The following is a 23,485-nucleotide window of genomic DNA, read 5'->3' as shown; positions in this document are numbered from 1 at the left end:
TCATTACTTTTCCTTTTACAGTTCAAACACAATTTAGAAATACATTAACAATGAACTGTTCTAAATCCCTACTATATGATTACTATAGAGTGGGGGGAGAGGGGGTGGGGGAAAAAAAAACACCCATCATGAATATTAAATTAAAATGTACCGGTAAAAGTAAATAAATATATAAAAATGCAAGATTAATCCAGTCCAAAAGTACAGCATACTTACAACGTGCTGGGAAAACATTATTCTAATACCATAAAATTACCATGAAATACTTAAAATTGCTTACACTTTACTTACAGTATAATTATTTGTTTACCGTAAAAACCTGACTTGTTACTCTCCCTTTAAGAATTTATAGAAAATGTATGTAACTTCAAGCAAAACTGAAATACCATTTCCATTTTTATTCTGTAAGATTTCAATGATTGAGATCAGACCTCTCTGAATTCTTCACATTCGTGGTGATTAACATGGTTTAATTATGTACTGGTAGAGAGGGAACTGGTACGGGAATCTAGAAAGGTCACATGGTTATTCAGGGCATTAAAACATGAACACAAAAGAAACATTTTGTCTTTGCTTCTTGTGTGAAATGGTGATTTGCTTTTTCCCCCTGTTAGAAGTTATCAGGATATGTTTGCACTAAATTTTTAAAAAAGAGAACAAGCTTTGTTAACTTTGATACATTTATTTAATGATTAAAATGACGAAACTTTAAACAACACAAATGTAACTTAAGGGTAAATATGACTCATTGCCTGAACACTTGAGTCGATACAGAAAGGTAAATCTCGTTATTCAGGACACATTGGCCTCCTGGTTGATAAGAGGGTTGAGGTCCAGCTTCGTCTTCTCCAGAGCTGCAGTCTTGGCCCTCCGTGACGGACGCACCACGGAGGCCGACTCTGGGACATTTTCTCCATCGCTGTAGCCAAAGAGAGACGGTGAGACGAGAAATGAGTAAATGCACTTGTGATGAATATGTTACTGAGTGGGTCTGTTTTCTATTTTGCTAAAATCAGCAAACTCGCCTCTCCTCTGACGACTCTGCCCTCCTGTTCGGCTTTCTGCCACCTTTGGCTGTGCACGCTTTCCTCTGACCTGTGAAAACAAAGACTCGGGTTACCTCCCAGTGCTGACTCAACTTCTTGCCTCGGGCAGGAGAGGAGGAGCTCTAAAAATATAGTGGCACTGAAGGACTGCGGTTTTAGACGAGCATATAAAAACCCCTGCATTACCTCTTTTGGGTCTCTTGGCAGATTTTGATGGATCATCTGCCGCAGCCTCTGTGGAAACAGCAAACAGAGAACTCATTTTTCTGCATTTCCGCCCTCAGCCTGCTGCATTTTTATCTAAACAAACACCGAATGAGACGGAGCGAGTCATTTTTAATCTACTTAGCAACATGCTGGTAAAGTCATGTAATCCTTTTGCAGGAGCGCTTGTCACAAATTAGCATTTTAAATCTATTTAGACACACACTCAGGAGGTAACATAAGTTGGAGATGCTCCATGGGATATCAGATGGCCATTCCTATTTAAAGTGTGTTTGCATACGTACCATCTGCATTGACATCCAGGGGTTGTAACGCAGTGGTGCTGAGGAGCTCAGCCTGTTCTTTTGAGTCCGCCAGCTGATAAATCATCTTCTCCAGAGCACGGAGACAGACACGATCCTTCACCACCTGAAGGAAAGGAGGAGGGAAAGGGGTGAACTTAAACAATGGGCCTTTTAACAGACAGATATGCAGGTACAGCTCTGTGCTCCACACTACATGAGCTCGGTTTGATGGACTGCTGTGAAGGTTTTTCTATACATCTTGATGATTTCTGTGTTTTGACATTCACACACGTGACACTTTCACCACTAGGGGGGGGGAAGCATGTTAAGATGTTTTTGGACTTATAGTGCCATTTTCCTCCCGTCCTTTTAACTATTCCTCAAGAAACTTTACAAGGGTGTCCTGGCAAAAGGTAAAGAGGAATACGTTCTCGTTGACTTTGATGTTTAAATGAAGATTAAACTGACTCAATCCACCTTGTGGTACAAGCTGGTATTACATTATAATACAGCCCAGTTTAGCTGACCTTCAACTCCACAGAAAACACATTTTGTTCATAAAGTCGGAGCTGCTGTTTTCTCCACTTTATTCTAATGAGAGGTGTAGTTAATTCTGGAAATTTTTCAGCTGTTTTTAAAAACACAACATGGACCTATGATGTCGTTCATGTGTCCCGTTACAGTGGCTAATGCTATGTTCACAATCAAAGTCAAAGGCATCACACTGCTTTAATATCTTCATTTGAGACAGTGGTGCTCACAGTCGCACTCTAAATGTGACCACAACAGCTCCACCCACTTGCTGTTTAAACGTTCTGTTTGCAAGGACAAAATAAATCAGCAGAAGTTGGCTTAAAGGAAGAAGAGCTAAAAGAGCTTATTTCAGATAAACAGAGTAGCTGCACAAAGTCTTAGTATAAGGTAAATAAGGATTATTTTAAACTGTGAATCAGTCCCAGGATATAAAATATGGAGCTTGAAATGAACAGAACATGTTCAATACTTTGATTTTGTTTTTTTGGTTGAAAACAAACAAACACAACAACAACAAAAAACCCAAAGAGCTTTTTTAATTGCAATTTTCACAGCTTTAGCTATAATTTGTGATTAGTTCTCACTCGTGTTTGCGTCTTCTCTTTTTGGGTGGAGTAACTAACGAATTTCTACCTCTGTTTAAAGTTAGCTCAGAGAAAGCTTTTGCGGTCTCTCCCAGACCAAGCAGCTCCTGAGCATCTATAGGTCCCTCCTTTATGTTCTTTTTCCTTTTCTTTGTCAAGTTTTAGCAGTCTGTTTTTTGGCAGTACCTTAGTTTAGCTTTTTATTTATACAACCTCATTAAGGGTTGTCCTCCAGCCCATTGTGTGGCTCTCTCAGTCTCCTTCCACCTTTTGTTTCTTCCAGGCCTTCATTTCGTTTTTTTTTGATATGGTGAACTTGTTGCCAATATCACGTGGACTACGTTACAGTGGTGCGATAGCAGTAGGCTCACTTGTACAAGCTGCTGCAGCAGCGTCTGCAGGTCCTCCCTGACGGTCTCGTCTCTGCTGAGCTCCAGGTTGCTCAGAGTCTTTGCATAGAGGCGCACCTCGGGGGCTGTGGGGTCCTTCAGCATCTCGCCACAGATACGCACAGCCATGTAGTCATGGACACACACCTCCTGAGACATACACAGGTATACAAATACAATTATTCAGAGATTAATAATAACACTCTGTTCTGCTCACGCTTACTTGACCTGCAGTAATCGTGTGAAACATTTTGCAGACTGTTAGCTGGTATTTCAGGGAAGATGTATAACGAAAAGCTCAGTGAGGCAATAAAAACATCTTTGGTGTTTTCCTTGAACAGAGCCACAGACCCAACAGTAAATCCACACTCCTAATATAATAAGATTATAAATAGCTTGTTGGAATTTGGGTTTAATTTAAAATCTTCCTGAGTCTCTTCCTCAGTCTCCGATGTTTCTCACCTCAGTGTTAGTTGAAGGTTTAATGAGAGCTCCCGGGCGAGTCAGCTCAACAAAAAGCTCGACTACATTGTTGATGTCCACCTCAGCGAGCGGAGACGTCGCCGGAGCGTTCGTCAGAGTCCGAACGGTCAGCAAGAAACTCTCCTCCACGACTTCCTGGTGAGCCCTGAAGCATAAAAACACCATTTTGATGTCACATGATCAGCTGGGGGAGATTCCATGCCAAATAAAAGTGACCACATCACTCAACATGTACATTAGTGACCTGCTCTCGCGGGCGTAGAGCTGGAAGAAGACGCCGAGGCAGTGTCGCAGGCGTATGTCGTCCTCTGTGACGGGATTGTACCACAACAGCACCAGACGGGACAGCATCTTGGCGCTGGAGATGCGGCCCGTGTACATGAGTTTGGCCAGGCCCTCCGCTGTCTCTGTCCGCAGGTCGGACACCTGAAGGATGTTCCCAGCACGTGTATCAGACATCTATAAACACCCACATGCATACTGTAGTTTCTGGAGTAAAATATCTCAGCCTCACCTCACTGTCCAGGAACTCTGACAGCATCACAAGGATACTCTGTGCGGTGTCCTCTGGTACGTCCGCCTTCTCCTCAGTTGCAACCGCCATGTCATCGTCCTGGTTCTCTGGTGAGGATTGGGAGGGCGGGGCCGCTTCAGTGGCAGCTGTTTCAGAGAGAAGCTGGAAGCCAAACAGCAGCAGCAGGTCGATGATGTCCCGCAGAGCACTGATACGGATCTTTACCTCATCCAGCTGAGCTATCTGGAAACACGCAAATACACACAGAGCACTTTGAATCAAGAAAACCTTTAATACATGTGCGTTTTCTGTCAGTGAACAAAAATGACTAGAATCACCCTCGACTCCCCTCCAGCCTGCATAATGTTGTTTACTTTGCAATTAGCTACATTTACAAAATAACTAACTGAGGATTAGTTTGAGCACAGCTCTTAAGCTAAAGGCGTCATGTTTAGTTTATTACATGTTTTTTTTTTTTAAGAGATTGATTAGCAATTATTTTATTTGCAGAAAGACTGACAGTAACTGAATTATTAATGTCATTAACCTCTTAGGACCTGGCGTTCACATATGTGGACATCATTTGGGTTGTCTAGACCAAAATACTAAATTTTGCTCTGATATCCACTTACGAGGACATTATACTGTCACTGTTCTATCGAAAGTTAAAACGAATGCCCTCATATGTAAATCTCATTTTTCTCAGAAACAAAAATCAGGTGAAAAAAAAATAAATAAATCATGTAATTCTTTGTTTTTACATTCATCAGGTTCCAATCAGCCCAAATAGCAAAGAGAAATTAAAAATGCATGCCATGAAAGAGTTTGGGACTTATGAGGTTAATAATCATTTAATCCGATTAGAAGGGAAGCAGCAATTTAAGTGTGGAAATGATATTAAGGCTTAACTTTCTGTTCATCGTGTAGCATCCTTACACATATAAACAAAGTGTTTCAGGTATCTGAAACACATCTATAAGAAGTTACCTGTAGCAGCAGGACCATGTGGGTTTTGGCTAGCTCCTTGCTGTGCAGAGCACATGTTCCTAAACACACCACAGCCATGTTGCGGACAGCAGGGTGTGCGCTTGCTATGCTGGGCAGGATCTGAGATGCAGGAAAAAACAGTGAAAGCAATCAATAAGGTTAACACTTAACCATTGTTAATAAACTGTGCATTGTTAGTAACAGATAAGAATAAATGATAACAGCTGTTATTTATTTACATACGTTTTGTAATATAGGCTTATTACTGATGAATGGGTGTGAAATAATAATAATAATTTTATTTATAAAGTGCTTTCAAACAAAGTGCTGTACAACTAAAGGGATAAATAAAATAAAAGCGATACAGGTAAGAGACACAATAAAGTTAAAAACAATAAAAATTTAAAAACTAAAAGCCATAGAATTAAGACATGTAGGATAAGGTGAACAAATGTGTCTTCAACTTAGTTTTAAAAACCTCCACAGAGCATGCCTGCCGAATATCTTGAGGGAGGTTGTTCCACAGAAACGGGGCACGAAAAGAAAAAGCACGCTCTCCAATTGTCTTTTTTAGGAACTTTTAGAAGGCCAGAGTCCTGAGATCGGAGAGCACGAGATGGAGCATAAAGGTGTAAAAGGTCGGAGAGGTATAGAGAGGCACCTATAGGTGCCAATCCGTTTAAAGCCTTGTAGGTGAGCAGCAGGACCTTAAAATCTGCTCGAACCTGACAAGGTAGCCAATGCAGAGATCTCAGAACAGGGGTGATGTGCTCAAATTTCCCAGTTCTTGTTAAAATGCAAGCAGCTGCATTTTGCACCATCTGTAGACCTCTAAAACTTTTCTTTGGTAGGCCAGAAAGAAGAGCATTGCAATAGTCAATACAGGAAGACACAAATGCATGGACAAGAACCTCTGCAGCGTCGCTTGACAAAACTTGTCTGATTCTGGCTATGTTCCTCAAATGATAAAAGGCGGTCTTTGTTATCTCTTTCACAATAAATTCAAAGGAGAGCACCATGTTGAACCACACACCCAAGTTTTTTTACCTTGTTCCTGCAATTTATGGCACTGTCATCAATTTTCAAGATGAAATTTTGGGACAAGTGCTGAAATTTGTGTGGCCCAATGACCATCAACTCTTTCTTTTCAAGAAAAGAAGCAAGAAATTATCCGATAACCAGCCCTTAATTGCAGATAAACAACATTCTAGTTTAGAGACTTCAGCACAGTTCCAATGGTTAAAGGAACATAAAGCTGCAGGTCATCAGCGTAACGATGAAAGGTTACAAGAACGTAAAAGAACACCAAGAGGTAGCAGGTACATAGAAAACAGCAATGGTCCAAGTACGGAGCCCTGAGGGACCCCATGCCTCACTGCACAGGTCTCGGACAGATCATTTTTAAAACTAACAGTCTGAGACCTCCCAGACAGGTAAGATCTCAGCCATGATAAAACATTTCCTGTAATTCCAATAAAATGTTCAAGCCTATCCAATAAAATGCAGTGATCCACAGTGTCAAACGCAGCACTTAGATCAAGCAGTAATAAAACTGAAGTGCGATCATTGTCTGCATTTACCAGTAGATCATTTACCACTTTTACTAAAGCCGTTTCTGTGGAGTGATTTGGTCTAAAAGCAGACTGAAATGGTTCGAACAGATTGCTTGTTGACAAATGCTCAGTGAGCTGCTTAAAAACCACTTTTTCAAAGACCTTAGACAAAAAAGACAGATGTGAGATGGGTCTATAGTTTGCGACCATGTCAACATCCAGTCCAGGCTTTTTCAAGATCGGCACTACCACAGCTGATTTAAAACATTCAGGAAAGACTCCAGTCGTCAATGAAGTATTTAAAAGAAACAGAATGTAGGGTTCTAATACTGACCACAGTTCCTTTATAACCCATTTAACCAAGGCAAAGGGTTAAATGACATTTTTTGACATTTCAACTTCCCTACGGGAGCAACTGCAAATAGTGCGCCAAGTCATCAGGATTCACACACAATATTCTGCACAAGCTCACAGACTACCTGACTTGTCAGCACATGTACGATGTTTCGCTCCACACCTTAAACTTCGGACAGTTCTTGTCCAACTGATTCATGGACGGTACCAGCAGGGGCTGGTTTTATCGACTGAACCACCAACAGCTCAGCATCACTAACAAGCTGCGAATTCAGGAGAACCGAGTGAGTGAAACAGCATGACCCGATTCAAACCACTTTAACCTCTGTTAACCGCTATTAGAACAAATACTGCAGATGTGCCTCATCATGACATCCATAGTACAGTGTACATTTAAACGTGATATGAAAATATTGTCACTACTATGGCCATTTCTGAGAGTGCGAGCCAGCGTGTCAGTACCTAAAAAGTCTGTGTTTTATTCCCCTCATCAAAATAAGTTACGACTGTATGAAATTTTAAAAGCTGAGAAATTGTACGTGAAACACTTCTGAGAATAAAACAAATAGGGTCTATGAGAAAAACACATTTGTAAAACAGAAGAAATAACACATGAATTCATTGGTCAAAAACTTCCATCTAACCTCAGTATCGAATACAGAATTATTTATTTGTTGATTGGTGACAGATGACTGTTTCTTTCTTCTTCTTTTTTTGTAAACAACTTGATATGAAAATCTTCAGCTTTTAGACTTTGTGGTCTTGAGTTTTATCAGCAGCAAAAACAGTCTGTTATTTTTCTTGTGAAATCCCCTGATACTTTTTATGTGATAAATATTAAGAAAAGTGAAAATGTTTGGCCAGTCTGTATGCACCGATCAGACATAACATAATGGCCTAATACTGTTCCCCCTTTTGCTGCCCAAACAGCAATAACCTGCGATCCTCAGTGTATTCAGACACCTTTCTATCAGAACAAGCATGAACCTTTTCAGCAATTTGAGCTAGAGTAGCTTGTCTGTTGGTTCAGCCTTCACTCCCAACATGCTTCAGTGAGCCTTGGCTGCCCCTGACCCTGTTGCTGGTTCACCACTGCAGATCGGGAACACTCCGACAACAGCTGCAGTTTTGGAGATGCTCTGCCCCAGTCGTCTGGCCATCAATATTTGGCCTTCGCCAGACTCACTCAAATCCTTACACTTGCCCATTTCTCCTGCTTCTAACACATCAACTTTGAGAACAAAATGTTTACTCACTCCCTAATATATCCCACCGACTAACAGGTGCCATGATGAAGAGATAATCAGTGCTACTCACTTCAGCCATCAGTGGTCATATTGTTACGCCTGCTCTGTGGATTTAGTGTCCCTTGTTTGGAGAGATGCAGTTCTGAAATGTCTTCAGGCAGTTTTGTACAAACAGGATGTTTAAGTTCTCCTCAAAGAGGGCATTTGATGATAGGTCGGGTAATCCATTCTTCTTCTTCTTCTATCTGTGCAGAGTATCCTGTGCCACATATCATCTGTGATAGCTGACGTTTATTTTGCCTTCCTGCCCGCCAGTCATGAAGCTCTTTATTCAACACTAACTTATCTTGGTCTCACAGATCTTTTTCTGGCGCCCTCAGTTCCCCTTAATTGCTTTTTCTGCATCACATTTTTAACGGCTGAAATTTCAATCTGGAACTACGGTGGTATCTCGTCATAGCCCGCCTCTGCTTTGCAGCTATCAGTTTGTTTCAACACCCACCAAGTATAAATTGTCTGAATGAGCATCTACGGTAACTGAAGCAAAGTTTGAAGACTCAGAGGATCTGCCAGCTCTGAACCATCATCAGCTGTTTGGTTATATGCATTGAAGTCTTTGGGAAAACCACCCTCTGGCTCCCTTCATCTGTGACCTCAATAAACTTTCATATACAGCTCATGCTCGTGTCCTAAAAAAGGGATATTTTTAAATGCTTGTTTTCTACAGGGTGGCGTCGGCTCAACACTAGCATGAAAGAAACTGAAGGTTTCTGGAAAAACAGATGTACAAACTCAGATCTGAAAAGGCGATCCTGCTGCCTTTACTATAGATCTGCATGTTTAGTTACGACACAAACTCAAGTGCTTGTTTTGTTTTTACCAGTGAAGACATTAAGGCGCTTGTGGTTGGACCAATCCGGGTCTTGATGTTCATTTGCTTCAGCAGCTCAGCACACATCGTTAGACACCTCAAAAGAGTATCTGGATCATTCTGCAAAGCAAACAAACACATACCATATTCACCATTTCATTTTATTAAAACGCATTTATTTTCTGTCATATGGATGCGTTTGGCTCATATGGAGATGGATGGTCATATGAACAAGGTTTCAAATAATGAGGTGAGTGAGCAAAAAGCTCAAGCTTCTCTAAACCAGGTCAGGTCAAAGTAATTTCAGTTCATGGGTCACATACAGACAGATCTGATCTCCACGGGGATGCACTAGTAAAACTATTGCATCACACCCTATGATGTATAAAAACAGGGACAAATTCAATGAAAAGCCAAAATCTCCACATGTGAAGCCTGTATGACGGTTTATTAAAAAAACAAAACAACGAGGACAAAAGTTGTCTTTATGACTCAGCTTGTTGGGATCTAAAAATACTGAAATTATTATAAACCGTGTAACTAGTGCTGTCAGCTTTAATCTCGTTAAAATGACGCTAACGCTGCAAATCTTCATCAGCAAGTTAGCGCGGCTCGCCCTGTGCGTGGGGCTGCACGGTGTCAACGCGTTAGCTCTTTAAAACGTTAGCACCGTGCAGCCCCACGCACGGGGCAATCGGCACTAGCTCGCTAACGGAGATTTACCAAGTTAATGCGGTTATGGCATTAACGTCATTTCAATGAGATTCACGCTGACAGCGATTTGGGGTAGCCACCATGCAGCTCTGGCCCTGAGCTCACTAACTCCACCCCATGGAAACTTGGCACCAATATGTAGAAATATTTGGTTTTTATCGCGACTTCATGAATCAAAACTTCAGCCCATTTACTCCATTTTAAGTTATTTTCTCAGAAGTTTGAGTGATTGTGTCAAAATATTGAGATAATATCCAGAAATTTTGACTTAGGGTTGGCATTTTTCCCTCCAGTGGCAGAAGCAAGCCCCCATACCTCCTGTCTGCTTGGGAAACCTTCAGCTTACAAGGGGTAACAAATCAGAGCTGGCATAAACAGGGGGTTGCCTTAAAAGGAGAGGTCCATGAATGGAGCTAGAGCTGAGCAAAAACTGTACATTTAAATGCAGAGGTGATGTTTCTGTGTAGCTTAATACCTTCTCTGTGCGGACCTCCTTGTCAGCCACTTGGTTGCTTTCCGCAATGTCCTGGAGAATCTGGTTCCTGCGATTTTCCAGATCTGTGATGGAGTTCTTCAGCTCTGCCGCCTGGCTGAACTCCTGGGCGGAGATGCAGTCCTCCAGAGTTTGTTTAGCCTCTAAGATACGCACCTTCACTTCTGCAAGCTGGGAGCGAAAAGAGGGAAAGAAAAAAAAAACAAAACACAAACAGGTCAGACAATAAAAATAAGAGGGGAGGGTCATTCTTCAGCTGAAGCACGCTCAAGAGAGGACTGTTGAGATGGAAAACTGCACCTCCGCAAACAGGAAAAACAACAGCTGATGCTCTGGAGAGGCTACAGCCCTCTGGAGCCTTCTTTGCCTTTACTCACTGAAGAATAAAAAGATGGGAGAGACCAGGTGCACAGAGCGGACAGAGTAAGTGAACACCTGGGCTAGGATTAACTTTCTCAACAGCCATTTTGAATCCAACAGATTTCAGTATTTAGTGAGGAAACTAAGGTACAGTCACAACTGAGAGTAATTCCCTCAGAGCGTACATGTGCATGGAGCTTAAGCAAAGGGAATGAAGCAAAGAAGGGAGAGCTAATGAACCAGGATTTAAGAGGCAAAGATACGTTTAGCGTACACGACATTCACCATCCACCCCGCTAGTTTAAGTGGGCTTGGCCTTAAATATAAACCATCTGCCAGCTGGATGTAGAGCAGGACAAAGAAACAGAAAGGGAAGGAATATAAATGGAGCAGAGAGCAAAAAAAAAAAAAGAGGAAAAAAAAAGGCAAAAATCCAACTAATTAAGAAATTATTAGACTGTAATCTGGTCGTCAGTCTACATGGTGTCCTTTAATAGAAAGGGATTTTTTTTTTTGTCACCACCTCACTTTTAACTTCTATAAAGTAGAATTGTGCAAAGACGCTGTTTAGCTCTTCTATTTAGTCACAGTGAGACAACTGGACGGGTTTCCAGAATCAAATTGCTTCTGGGCGTTTTCATTTGGCAGAGTGTCACCCACCTGGACCTGCTGCCTGCGTCTCTCGTTCTCATCCACTGGCTGACTGGCCCCTGTGATGGGCTCCCTCACGTCGGAGATGATTTCTGCCACCTGTGCGACACAAAGCCAGCTCATTTAAACATCAATCTGAGGGTCAATGATGCCACAGCTGAGAGGAAACCTGCTATATTTTCTGACACGTCAAACAAAAAGACCCCGGTGTGTGTCCATCTGGAACCACTGATAAATAATTACAGCCTTTATCATTTCATTTCTGACTAATTGGTCTGTCAGCTGGATTCATAAAGGGCAGTGACATTTATATTTCCCCTCGTATGCAAAAGGAGAGTTTAGATAACATGACAACTGACTATACAGTGAAGTTCATGTTTAAGCCTAACTTACAGTTTGGATGCGTCTGTGGTCATCGGAGATGAGGTTGAGGAGCTTCTCAGTGAGGAGGAAGACCAGAGAGGAGGGAGTCTGAGGAAGAGCCAACATGTCCTGCAGGACAGCCAGCACACGCTTCCTACGAACATGCACAGCTCAACCGTTAAATGAATAAACAGACTTCAAAAAACTAACATTATGAATCTCCTACCAAATTAATTAAGTCTTATATATAAACAAGAGCAGTCTCAGAGTCGCAAGCCTAAAAACTACTAGCGTTCACAGACACACTCACACCATTCACACAGAATGGAGGAGTCGAAGATAAAGCCAGTGACCTTCACATTATTAGATGACCCGCTCTACACCCTAAGCCTCAAGCTGCCACTACGAACCAGAGTCTAGTTCCAAAGCTAGACTGACTGCACAGGTTTATTACTTCCGAGGGATGAAACCCAAAAGTAAAATTTCACGCAAATCTGACCAAAGCCTCCTGAGCTATCCAGATAAACAGACAGGCAAACAAATCAAAACAATATTTAATTTAATATTTAACCAAACAGTCAGCTCACTGTCTAACCTGTCACAGCAGCTAATCTGGGTCTGAAATTTATTCATTAATTTATCTATTAGCTGCCTGTCAGAAAATAATCTTTACTTGCAGTCATTTCTCAAACAAAGAAAAGACAATACTTTCTTGTATGAGTTTCAATATGAAGATCTCATACACTTGTTTCTTATTTCTGGCCTGCTGTTTGGGTAGGAAACATCAGAAGGGGGCTCTAAAAGACTTATACAGCATTTTGGGCCATATTTGTTAGGACATGCTGATTAATGAAATACCAGACTGTTTGCATCACCCTCCAAAAACATCCTTCCTCTTTCCCAGCTGATTTCCACATGCATTTTAAAGTATTTTGCATCCGATTCACATTCCTCAACCTTGTTCTCATCTTACCTGCCACCCTCCTCGTTGGTGTCCAGACAACCGATGAGATGGATGAGATGTTGCGAGATGAACTCTTTGGTCATGACAAGCTCCACTTGGTTAAAGTCGGCCCTCTGCTCCTCGGACAGCACAGGCACGGCCTTCAGATATCTACAACAGTCAGAGTCAGACAACAGCAGCTCTCAGAGCCCATTCATTTAGAATAATTCAGCTACCCTGACAGCATAAACAAAATTAACGCTTCTCCCAAATGTCACGCAGCAGAGTCAGTTATCAGTCAGCGGTGGAGTGACTTTTAACCAACCAGCTACTTGTCACCTCACTCAAATTAATAAACCCATTTTACGAGCAGACAAATGTTAGATTTGCCAATTAGTTAAATCAAATTCATTTGCAGAGCATATCACACGTCAGTATTTCACACACTTACATACACAAGCACTAGACTGGTGATAAAACAGCTCTGTCAGTGCACAGCAAGGGTAGCAGATGAGCTCTCAGTCTGCTTGAGTATGGCAAAAATCAGCTATGATCACTTGGATCACTACTGAGATCGTGATTACCCACAGACTTTGGAAAAAATAGAACTTTATAAAGTGGATTTCTTTGGACTATAGATATCACTCAAATAAAAAAAGAAATAAAAAGCTTTGGCTTACACAGCTTGGCAGAGAGTTAGGGGCATAAAGCACCACGATACCAATTTAGGCAACAAAACCAAACAACAACATCATTACAAAAATAATGCGGTGCAATAATTGTCTGGTTTTCATATTTGCTGAAAACCACAACTGTTCCTATAAAAGATAAAAGTCTAGAGGATTACAAAAAGAAACCTGCTGCTGCAAATGAGATAACTTATCTGTATAATTAACTTGTTAATAAACAAAAGACACAGAAAACATCAATTTAACAAGGACTGCGAAGGATAATGGTAGCCATCAAAAGCAAATAACATTATTTAAAAAAATAAACATGAAGGTGGATATGTCGTGCTTTTCTTTATTGTTCCACTGGTGCATGTTCAAATTAAACATGGCAAAAGTTTCAACTAATGGGTTCAGTGTGAGTGTTTTGAAGTCCATGCAAGCTCAGGCTTCAGGCTGCTCTAAACATGAGCTCCAAATATCGATCCGATATTTGGTCGGATGTCGGTGACAACGTGACGATCTGTGGAGAGTGGGAGAGCTAATGGCAACGCAACAACAGCATGGAGGTGTTTCACTCAAGCTACACTAACTACTTTTATTTGTGATTTGTTTAATTTAATTTAACTGCAAATTGTGGACATTTCAGCTGCTATGACTAAAAAGTCCTAATGAACTCTTTCTCACAACTGGAAAAAGTTGGATTGGTACATACCTGGATTGGATTGTACTTGACCTGCTGCACACTAAGGGCGTGTTAAACTGATTACTACTGTTTTTAAAGTATCACGTTTTACTCTTGTAACACACCCATTTTTATGTGCACTGACCATGAGCAAAGCAGGTTAACTTGTCTGGATGTAAAACTATATTTTATAATAGCCAGGTGAAGTTTAACAAAAAGCAGTCAGTTAGCCTCGCTGTTATATAAGCTTTGAGTTAGCCACACAGTTACATACAGAACGAGCTCCTCTGAGAACACCGGACCTGCCTTCAGATACCTAGCGTTACAACACAATCATTATGGCAACTGTATTTTTTTTTTCCCCAAATAAAGCACCACAAAGTAACTAAAAGCACATTAAGTGCCCAATAAAATATTCCATAAATTCCACCAATATGAAAAGTTACTTGGTCCAGAATTTACACAGCACAGCAATAAGCAAGAAAACCACAATTTATAATCCAATAGCAGTGGCTCTTCTTACCCACAGAGGTAGTCGGCATAAGTGGCTGCATCTGGCAATACTTGCTCCAGCATTTCATCACCATCATCTCCTTTACTCCTGATGAACTCACACAGGGCTCTCCAGTAAAGCACATTTTCACAGGTCAGACTGTCCTTTGGGATCAGCCTCCTGTTAAAAAACACACACGATGATCTCTAACTTCAGACATTTTATTTATTATTTGTTAGACAGAGGGAGAAGTGGGAGTACCTGTTGTCGAGCTCTACTTGGTTCTGCAGCAGCTCTTCAGTCGGGATGTTTTTGAAGATCGCTTTCAGGGTCTCCAGAGCCGTTTCTGCGCAGTTTTCCACATCCAGCCTATGGAGCAGTTCAATGATGTTCCCATCCAGCCGAAGCAGCCAGGCCGATAACAAACGAGAACAAACCACCTCCCTTACCGCTTCTGAAAAGCACACAGGCTATCAGACACATATACAGCAGGACCATTCCTATCAATCGAACAAAAATACTAGCGGTGCCCAGTTCAGCACACTAGTTGATACACCGACGGTATCAATTTGAAACTCTTACGTCACTTTATTCTCAAGTTATCACATTTACAAGATTTTCGGAAAACTTGACCTCTGACCTTCTGGTCAAGATCACTGAGATTTAAACTCGTCCGAGATTTTTAGTAAATTCACTTATGTTACCAATTTCAAAATCCAAGGCAACTTCCTTCTCGAGTTATTGCCTTCACAAGATTCTCAGAAAACCTGACCTCGAGGTCAAGGTCACAGATTCAAATTCTGAGATAGATACACTTCTGGTATCATTTTGAAAGCCCCACGTTGCTTTGATGTCGAGTTATCGAATTCACAAACTTGGATGTCAAAGTTCAATACCCCATCAGCCTTTAAAAGCCGAGGGGTAAAAAAGGGCTCAACTTCTCCAATGTGTTTTTCATTTTATATTTGGTAAAGAAATCTCTTTAAATTTTAGATCACTCATTATTCCAAAGAGTTTTTTGCTGTATAAACAAACATTTTTGACAATGAAGAAAAAAAATAACTGGTGTATTAATAATTAAAACAATAAGAAGCAGCTTTGATTAGGGTTTTGCGTTACTTTAAGTGCAAATTTTGAAGTTAAAAATGCATCTTTATAAAAGTAGTATTATTTAACCACAAAAATCAGTGTTACCTGAGGTGTCATGGAGGCCCTGCTGCAGTAGGCTTACTCTCTGTGCAATGCTAAGAGCTTTAATGTGAACTTTGTCAGCCAGAACCTTAAATAGAAACACACATGGAAGTTTTAGTGCAAATCTCCGTAATCAACCAGCCCTTGCAGTGGATACATATTTTTACATTCATAGGTACCTGATACGCCAATTTGCGGACATTTTCTTTGATGTCTCGAGTGCGCTTGAGTACTTTGAGGAGGGTCCGAGGGGACATTGCAATACAGGACAGAATGGCACGTCGCACCTCGGCATTAGTATCGTTTTCCAGAATCAACATAAACGCTAGAAAGAGAAAATAATTCCGCAGTTAGAGTGACAGTAACAAAGATACACAAACACAAAAACAAACAACCACGTGACAATAATTACTTTCTAAGAAGTGAGATTCAAGAGAAGATTAAGAATTTAAGACCATGTAGAGGATGGGGATTCAACACATAATTTTAGATAATAAGTCACAGATTTCAGCATTTAAAAAACAAACCATTGATGGTTGGACAGTCTGGATCTGTTGGCTGCTGAAGGCGGGTCATGGCCAAAGCAGCCTGAATCCTCACATTGGGGAATTTGTCAGTGACACGGACCAGCATGGCTTGGTGGATGCGATCAAAGAGATCATCGTCAATCTGTGCATTCTCAGCCATACTGCCCAGCAACTTGTTGATCAGCTGACATGCTCTGAAACGTACTGCATGACTATTGGCTTTGTGGGACTGAGAAGAAAGAAAGGCAGGAAACGAGATGAGACGGTCATTAGAATAAGAGCGAAACGCACAAAACTCGGATTGGGAGGGAAAAGGCAGAGATACAAGAGTAGTTGTGAACATGGATTGGATCAGGATAAGTGTATGAGGAAAAATAGATGTGAATACATAAGGAATAGAAAGAAGTCATATGGGAAACCACAAAATAAAATTGAGAGGCAGTATAGACAAGAATCACATCAAAGCCTTTGTGTTCAAAAAGTCAGAGCAAAATCAGAAATGAACAAGTTTAAATTTTTGTGGTTAACAGATTTGTTTAAAAAAGGAAAAAAAAATGATACATTTTTAACAAATCATCATCAATAGGTCAAGAATTTGCTGGTCAGTTCATTAACAACACCAGAAAACAGTGCTCACAGGCATAAACTAGCATTATAATGTTCATACCTCCAACAGAAAGTTGAAGATGAAACTCAGAAATGGATGATCGTCCTCAGCATCATCATCTTCTTCTTCTTCTTCTTCCTCTTGTTGCTGCTCCCCCTCCTCGTTTGTTTTAGGTGGAGACTGGAAACTTGAAGCAAACCTTGCAACGAACTCGATGATGTTTTCAACTGCAGGTTCACGCTTGTAGACAATCATTGCATACTTCAGGTAGTGCGCAAACTCCTCATGGAACAGTGATTTATCCTCAAGCTGAAGGAAGAGACAGAGGAAAGAAGGGTCCATGCTTATGAGATCAATAATAAGAACCCAGGTCATCTGAAAGACTTATTTAACAATCCAGACATCTCAGTTAATCTGAGATTAGTATGCTTTCTGTCAAACAGTTTAATACAAACAGCTTACAAGCACTTCAAACTTCCAGAAACTTAAGCAAGAAAGATGGAGCTGCCAGACAGGAGAAAAAGAGGAAGACCACAGAGAAGATTCAAGCACGTAGTAAAAGAGGATATACAGAGAGTACCGATAGATGTGACGGAGAATGAAAACCTTAATTTCACTTTACTGTATTTCTTCTAAGAAGAAAGCGCATTTATACATTCTCGTATAAACCGAGTTATTTTATCATATTAAACGATGCACTCATTAATCCATGATAATGTGAAAGACATTTAGGAAGAGACTGATAAGAAAGCATCATCTCGTACCTTGTTATAGCGGCTCTTGAGGCTCGCCACCAGCTTTGCCTTGTTATTGTGGCCCTTCTGAGCTCGCTGAAACGCCTCCTTGATGTCTATTTCGTTGTCCGCCGTCATCTTTCCTTCGCAGAAACCTAAACTAATACAGACAGCGATACAATGAGCCGAAGCAGGCTTACCTAGAGTAAACTCTGTCAGAAATGTCTCTATTAGCTAGCAGTAAAGGAAGCCGCCTGATGGTCTCTGGTGTCTCATTAGCTTCCTAAACCCACCTCGAGAGAATTACCAGTGAAACAAGAGCCGAGAAAAAAACACAACGCAACGTAATTAAGTCACGCACGACGAAGTCCCTAGAGAGGCGTTTTATAATTATCAGACATGAAAAGTAGTATTAAAGCCAAAAGCTTAACGCGTGAGCTTTAAAACGTACCTCTTGGTTAGTTTTCTTCTCAACGAACAACCGCCTGTTTTTGAATTTTACTCTCGCGAGAACTGAGATGTTTGCGTACGTACGTGTGTCACGTGTATGGTTTATCCCTGTGTATGCCAAGCGGGTAAGCGATTCTCTGGAGGATATAGCAGACAAAAAAATGTATTTATTTATTTTTATTTATTTATTTAATCTGATAATCGGACAATGGATATTTGACCTCTTGTCGCTGCCATATTACAATAATTGTTTTAATGAGAAAACAACATAATAAAAGCTTCTCAAATGTTTTAATTAAAAAGAGCTTGTTTCTGCCACTAAAAATAATAATAATTAATTTAAAAAAAATTTAAAATGCAATCCGGCTTTCTAACTCAAAATTCTGAGTAAATAAATTTAAATTTTGAAATACTAGCCCAAAAGTTTGACTTATGGATGCCAGAATGTATATATGCCTAATATATTAGTCAAATATCATTATCAGTTTGTTGAATTCAATCAACCCATTGTCAAATAAGATGGCTACTGAATGATGCTGGATGTCATATTAATGTTTTACTGGGGAAATATTAAAAGATAGTGTGATTAAGATATTTGGAGGTTTTATTCTATAGATCAAACCCACTGAGAAAACATTGATGGCTTTTTTCACGGTTTTGAAATATTTAACAGATTTTGTAGATATGCAAAAATGTAATTTAAGGGTATTTTTTTATTTCCTCTGCATTATGTTTATACTTCAAAATGGCATTAGACTAATAATTATTAGTTGAGTTCTTGTGTTTGTTTGTTTTGCTAACCCTTACCTTTTTTTTAAACTTTATTTAGCTTGGTTTCCTGCAAGGAACTAACTGAGGTGACTAACCACTTTTATGAAAGCATCTCTTTTACTTTATAACAACTGAAAACTTATTCTCCTTAAAACTATATAAATACATTAGGTAATCATGTGGATGAATTTCTGTTGTACTGATGTTTATAATTTAACCCATATGTGTAATATATTTGTCATTATCATGCAGCCAGTGTCCAGGGCCACAGCTGCTGGACAGCTGTGGAGGGGACAGCTCACCCATAAGGAGGGCAGAAACATGCTTCTGCACAGGCAGAGAGGGCTCCTTATTTTATGGCATCTATTTTTGGAAATTAATTTAATATAGATGGCACTCTGTCAGACTGTTTGCTTTAGACCTGTGTGCATGTAGGCCGGGGATTATCATGAAGGTGTATTATCTTATTAAATATTTATACAATACAGGGACAAACTATCCCTGCATTAGACCACATAGCTACAGCATCGGAAGCCAGAGGGATGAAAAATACCCCTGTGTATGTCTGTAAATCCTGCAAAGGTGACAAGAAATTGTTTGAGATTCAAACTCTGAATTAACTGTAAGGTAATAAACACAGTGACTTATCATTTAGGTCTACATATTTAAAGGCTTGGTTAGCTGCTCCTAGTTTCTCCTGTTTGTTACATAATGTGAACCACCAAAGAATGTGGCCCAATAATCAGTTTGTTTCAAATAAACTGGGCTGTCATTAGATCAAAACTGGATTTATAAAGGTGGCACAGCAACACACACACACTCCTGGAGAACATTTAGAAAAATGTTTAAGAGGAATGTTTCAGAAACTGAGAGATTTAGGCCCAAGACGGTGCGAGTCAACTGTGTCCAACAAAATTATCAGAAAAACATAAGTGGCACAGAAGGTCTGGCCAAAGCAGGTATTATCCTGCCAAACTGCTCTGTCATAAATGTTTGTATATGTCTGTGCTTGTTGAGTTTGTCTAATATTGTAGTCTTTACCTCACAATATAAAACGCCTTGAGAAAACTGCTTTTTTGTGAAGAGATAGTTTAATTGAATTGTATATTTTTCTCATTTTTATTGTTGCTTATTTGTGACACTTTTTATGCAAACAGCTAAAGCCAAAGGTTTTCTGCCGATCTGAAAAAGTGCCATATTATCTCCGGTATCATATCTCACCCTTCTCCAGAATAACCACACACATTTGAGTTGATCCTATCATATCAGGGTTTACTTCAGCATCAGCTTAAAGGCCAAGATGTCAAAAATCTTGCATTAGAAATTGAAGATTTGAACTTAAAAGACAGTGTTCAATAATTAACTCAAGCACTTTAACAGATAACGTGCCTCACAGGCTCAACTTTATCTGTAAATTCATTGCATTTATAAAAAGGATGCAAGGACCAAAAATGATCTATCCTTAAACACAATTACAAAAACTAGACACTTCAGATTATCACATTTATCCTACGTTGTGACTGCCTGCCCTCTCCACGTCCTTTCCACCTTGGACCCTTGTGTTTTGTCATTCATTCTGTCTTCTGTGTGTATATATAGCCCTGCCCACTTTGGGAAGGGGTGAGGCACCCACCACATTGAAATTTGATCCCCACCTCCAAACATATTGTGCTATTATATCCATGCAATAACAGACAAAAATTGCAGATAAATTACAACCGGAAAAACTGTTTTCTCCCCGTCAACACATCACTGAAAATGTATATCTGTATAATGTTAAATAATATTACATGCAGTAAAATCTATTGGTTTAAAAGCCTGGTTTTGAACGATGGACATCCTCTCACGTACCTTTCCTTAATTTCTTTAAAAAAAGAAGAGTCCACTGTATTTTTGTCAGTAGTTACCTTTGTGCACATTAAAATCATTACAATTCACTAGATTTTCAACCAGTTTCAAGTGATTTTTAGTTCTGAAAGCATATTCTGATTTTCCATGAGCTCCCTCTGGTCGGTTATAACCCTTGAAAAAAAAATCATGTTAATGCCCCTGCATTTGGATCCTCTCATTACATCCTGACGCTCTGCTGCATTTTTTTTTAAACCTGTCTCTGTCAGTCCACCAAACGCTATGAAAAACCGCAGCAACACATTTCTGGAGCAGGCTACACCTTTAAGGTGGAGAAATGAATATTTAGTAAATGGAGTCCACTCGTATAGTGAGTCACTGCGCTCTCATTTGCTTGCAAGGGTTTTCTTTGAGACAACGAGGTGTGCATGTGTACTTGGAAAGTAGTGTGTTTAAGAAACAAATGACTGTGTGGGAAGTTCCTTCATCTGTGCTAATCCACCCTTTATAGTGAGTGCTAGTAGTTGTTCTTTTTTTTTCAATGAAATCAGTCCACAGTCAAAGCATGTGGTTTATCGTGTGCTCGTATTAGTCCACAGCAACTGACACTGCCCTCAGTGCTTCCCTTTTATCTGACTGATGGAGTAAAATCACACGACTGGACCCCAGAGACCCCCTCCTCCTCCTCCACCTCCCATCCGCGCGCTGATCGGCATTGATACAGCAGCTCCGGTAGGGGCGGGGCAGCACTGCAGCAGTGCGCCTCTCGAGCTGTCTCCGGTAATGTTCCATAGGATACGCACGCCCCGCTCCGCCCCTGCCGCGAGACAGGTGGTCGGACTGTACGCCTTCATCCTCCAGCGCTCCCTGTTAGACTAAGAAGGAGGGGAAAAAATCCGTTGACAACAGGGAAAGGGTCGGTCGGCGCGAGCGCGTCCCCGATGGACTTCCAGCGTGTGACCTCGGCGATCACCGGGCGGGCAGCAGGAGAGGGGGGCAACAACGGGAACGCACGAGGAGAGCCCCGGCGATTTACTCCCAAATGTTTTGCAGCGGATTACTCGAGATGCCGTTCGCGGGAGAGGGTGTGCCGACGGGGGAATGAGATGCGCAAGTAAAAAAGTTGACACGATTTCTGGTGGGGATTTTCATCTGCGAGGCGGCGGGATCATTTCTGACTATCCTCCGGGCTGGGAAGTTCCCCTGGGGGGCTTCGTTATGGCTTCAGGCGCCGGTAAGGCTGCACAGCCCCCCGGGCCGGGCTCCGCCGTTAACGGGACTGCGGCAGAGTTCTCCAACATCGAGCAGGAGCTGTACGACTATCAAATGCACAGCAAGATGTGCAAGAAGATCGCTCAGCTCACCAAGGTAAGACCCGCCGGTGACACCGAGAGAGGGAGGGAGGCGCGCCGCCCGGATGTCACTCCTGTCAGGCTGACTGATGATCCGCTGGCTGCCTCACACTCAGACACGGACGGCGCGTCAAAATAAATGAAAATACACATGAAATCCGTAGTTTAAAATAAATAAATAAATAAATAAATAAATAGTAATTAAAAAGGAGCAGGCTGGTAATAGAAGCTATAAAGTCGGTACATAGGTCTACACGTTTTACATTCTCGGGATAACGACGGGAAAACTTGGATCAGCTTCGTGACTGACAGCTGCAGATCCCGAGCACCAGACATCAGGCAGCAATTAGAACTGATGCAATTTTAATCAATCAGTAGATTTATGGATTACCTTCACCGTGTATCAATTTATAATCTGGGCGTTTAGGATATTAAAACAATTCCACAGCTCGCTGGGCCAGAGCCCAGGGTGATGCTTCTTTGTCTGACCAACAGAGAGAAAAACGACTCCAAAGGTGTGCTATCAATTAACTGTGGTGTGAAACAGATGAATCCCCACAGTTAATTAACAGCTTGGTACACCAACATGGCATTTCTCTGTGTTTGTCAGGGAGTTTAACAGCTGCAGCAGCTGCATGTGAGGATTCACCCTCTCTGTATCTTCACAATAATGCTCACAGAGGCAGGGCATGACCCATGGCTTGTTGAGCTATGACAGTTACTGATGACTGTGCACTTCTCATCTTCCCTTGTGGATGCACCTCTGTGTCTTTAAAAAAAAGGACTTCCTATCATGCACACAGGCCCAGGCAAACAAAGATGACACAGATGAGGGGTCAGCACTTGTGTCTGTGCTTGTTAGGAAAATTCGCCAACCCCGTCCTTCAGCCTCTTGTGGCCCCTCTGTTCCTTTCCACCCTGATCTCCCTCCACAGAAGCCAGGACTTGTTTTTGTCTCCTCTGAAACTTCATGGCATGCCATGCCAGCCCCGCTTTAGCTCTGGGGCGACCACAGTAAATGAAACCCGGAGCGCGGCTGAAATATAAGAATCATCGATACACATATTTGGTGTGTTTGGTTTCCCCTGAGCTTTAGGATGCTGGGCATGTGGCACATGGTTTATTTGAGTTGTTTGGGGGGTGGAGAGCAGAGGAGAGGAAGTAGGAAATGGGTCAGCTGTGGTAACCTTATATATTTAATAACCCATATTCTGTGTGCATGGAGGCACACACGCACAAACACACCCGCACATATGGGCTTCTACTTAACACACCTCCTCACGTCTGCCTCTCTCTTCCACTCACCCATCCCGACTTGCACGATTCCCCCCACACACACACACCTCTCCCCCCATCAGTGAGAGCAGTCTGCCCTGGCTGAATGGGTGCTGCTAAAGATAAACCAGCAGCACGTCGGAGTGTGTTTACATGGCAAAAGAAGCCAATGGGAAGGAATTGAGAGCTGACCGTGTCAGGCCAGCTGTTGTGAATGTTCACATAAGGTTGCATGCACACACACACACACACACACACACACACACACACACACACACACACACACACA

The 23,485-nt window shown here is 41.3% G+C and overlaps 2 protein-coding genes across 8 annotated transcripts in view; one reads left to right on the top strand and one right to left on the bottom strand.

Annotated features, from left to right (window-relative positions):
• Positions 1-662: 662 nt before the first annotated feature.
• Positions 663-18,055, bottom strand: ncapg (non-SMC condensin I complex, subunit G). Of its 4 annotated transcripts, none has more exons than XM_005928277.3 (22): positions 17,952-18,055; positions 17,531-17,660; positions 16,827-17,075; positions 16,160-16,388; positions 15,812-15,957; positions 15,636-15,720; positions 14,703-14,895; positions 14,472-14,621; positions 12,626-12,766; positions 11,683-11,806; positions 11,299-11,388; positions 10,261-10,449; positions 9,081-9,191; positions 5,047-5,166; positions 4,060-4,302; positions 3,790-3,971; positions 3,525-3,690; positions 3,045-3,212; positions 1,556-1,679; positions 1,233-1,280; positions 1,026-1,095; positions 663-919 (listed from the first exon to the last, which is right to left on the bottom strand). In XM_005928277.3, the coding sequence occupies exons 2-22, from the start codon at positions 17,636-17,638 to the stop codon at positions 793-795; spliced, it is 3,063 nt and encodes a 1,020-aa protein (XP_005928339.1). In that variant the 5' UTR covers positions 17,639-17,660; positions 17,952-18,055; the 3' UTR covers positions 663-792. The 4 variants fall into 4 exon arrangements, with proteins under 4 accessions (XP_005928339.1, XP_042079325.1, XP_005928342.1 ...); XM_042223391.1 differs by having other exon boundaries at positions 17,531-17,655; XM_005928280.3 differs by lacking the exon at positions 17,952-18,055 and adding an exon at positions 17,794-17,946.
• A 3,190-nt stretch (positions 18,056-21,245) lies between these two features.
• Positions 21,246-23,485, top strand: part of fam184b (family with sequence similarity 184 member B) — a 35,273-nt gene continuing 33,033 nt past the window's right edge. The window contains exon 1 of one of the 4 annotated variants that reach the window (XM_042223389.1): positions 21,246-21,937. In XM_042223389.1, the coding sequence (XP_042079323.1) occupies positions 21,671-21,937 (267 nt within the window). In that variant the 5' untranslated portion in view covers positions 21,246-21,670. The remainder of the gene's footprint in view (positions 21,938-23,485) is intronic. The other 3 variants (XM_042223388.1, XM_042223390.1, XM_014335484.2) reach the window with 3 other exon arrangements.

The sequence above is a fragment of the Haplochromis burtoni genome, unplaced genomic scaffold (genome assembly GCF_018398535.1).
Source record: "Haplochromis burtoni strain Fernald_Lab_line unplaced genomic scaffold, NCSU_Asbu1 Contig_110, whole genome shotgun sequence".
Taxonomy (NCBI): Eukaryota; Metazoa; Chordata; class Actinopteri; order Cichliformes; family Cichlidae; genus Haplochromis; species Haplochromis burtoni.
Note: the sequence above shows the minus strand (reverse complement) of the source record. Positions and strands in the feature narration are given on the sequence as shown.

Excerpts from the sequence above, each read along its gene's own strand:
- ncapg (XM_005928277.3), bottom strand. The coding sequence starts at position 17,638 with ATGACGGCGGACAACGAAATAGACATCAAGGAGGCGTTTCAGCGAGCT. Across the intron at positions 1,680-3,044 it reads TGCTGCAGCAGCTTGTACAA|GTGGTGAAGGATCGTGTCTG; the intron begins GTGAGCCTACTG and ends CCTTTCCTTCAG. Across the intron at positions 1,096-1,232 it reads TGCCAAGAGACCCAAAAGAG|GTCAGAGGAAAGCGTGCACA; the intron begins GTAATGCAGGGG and ends TTGTTTTCACAG.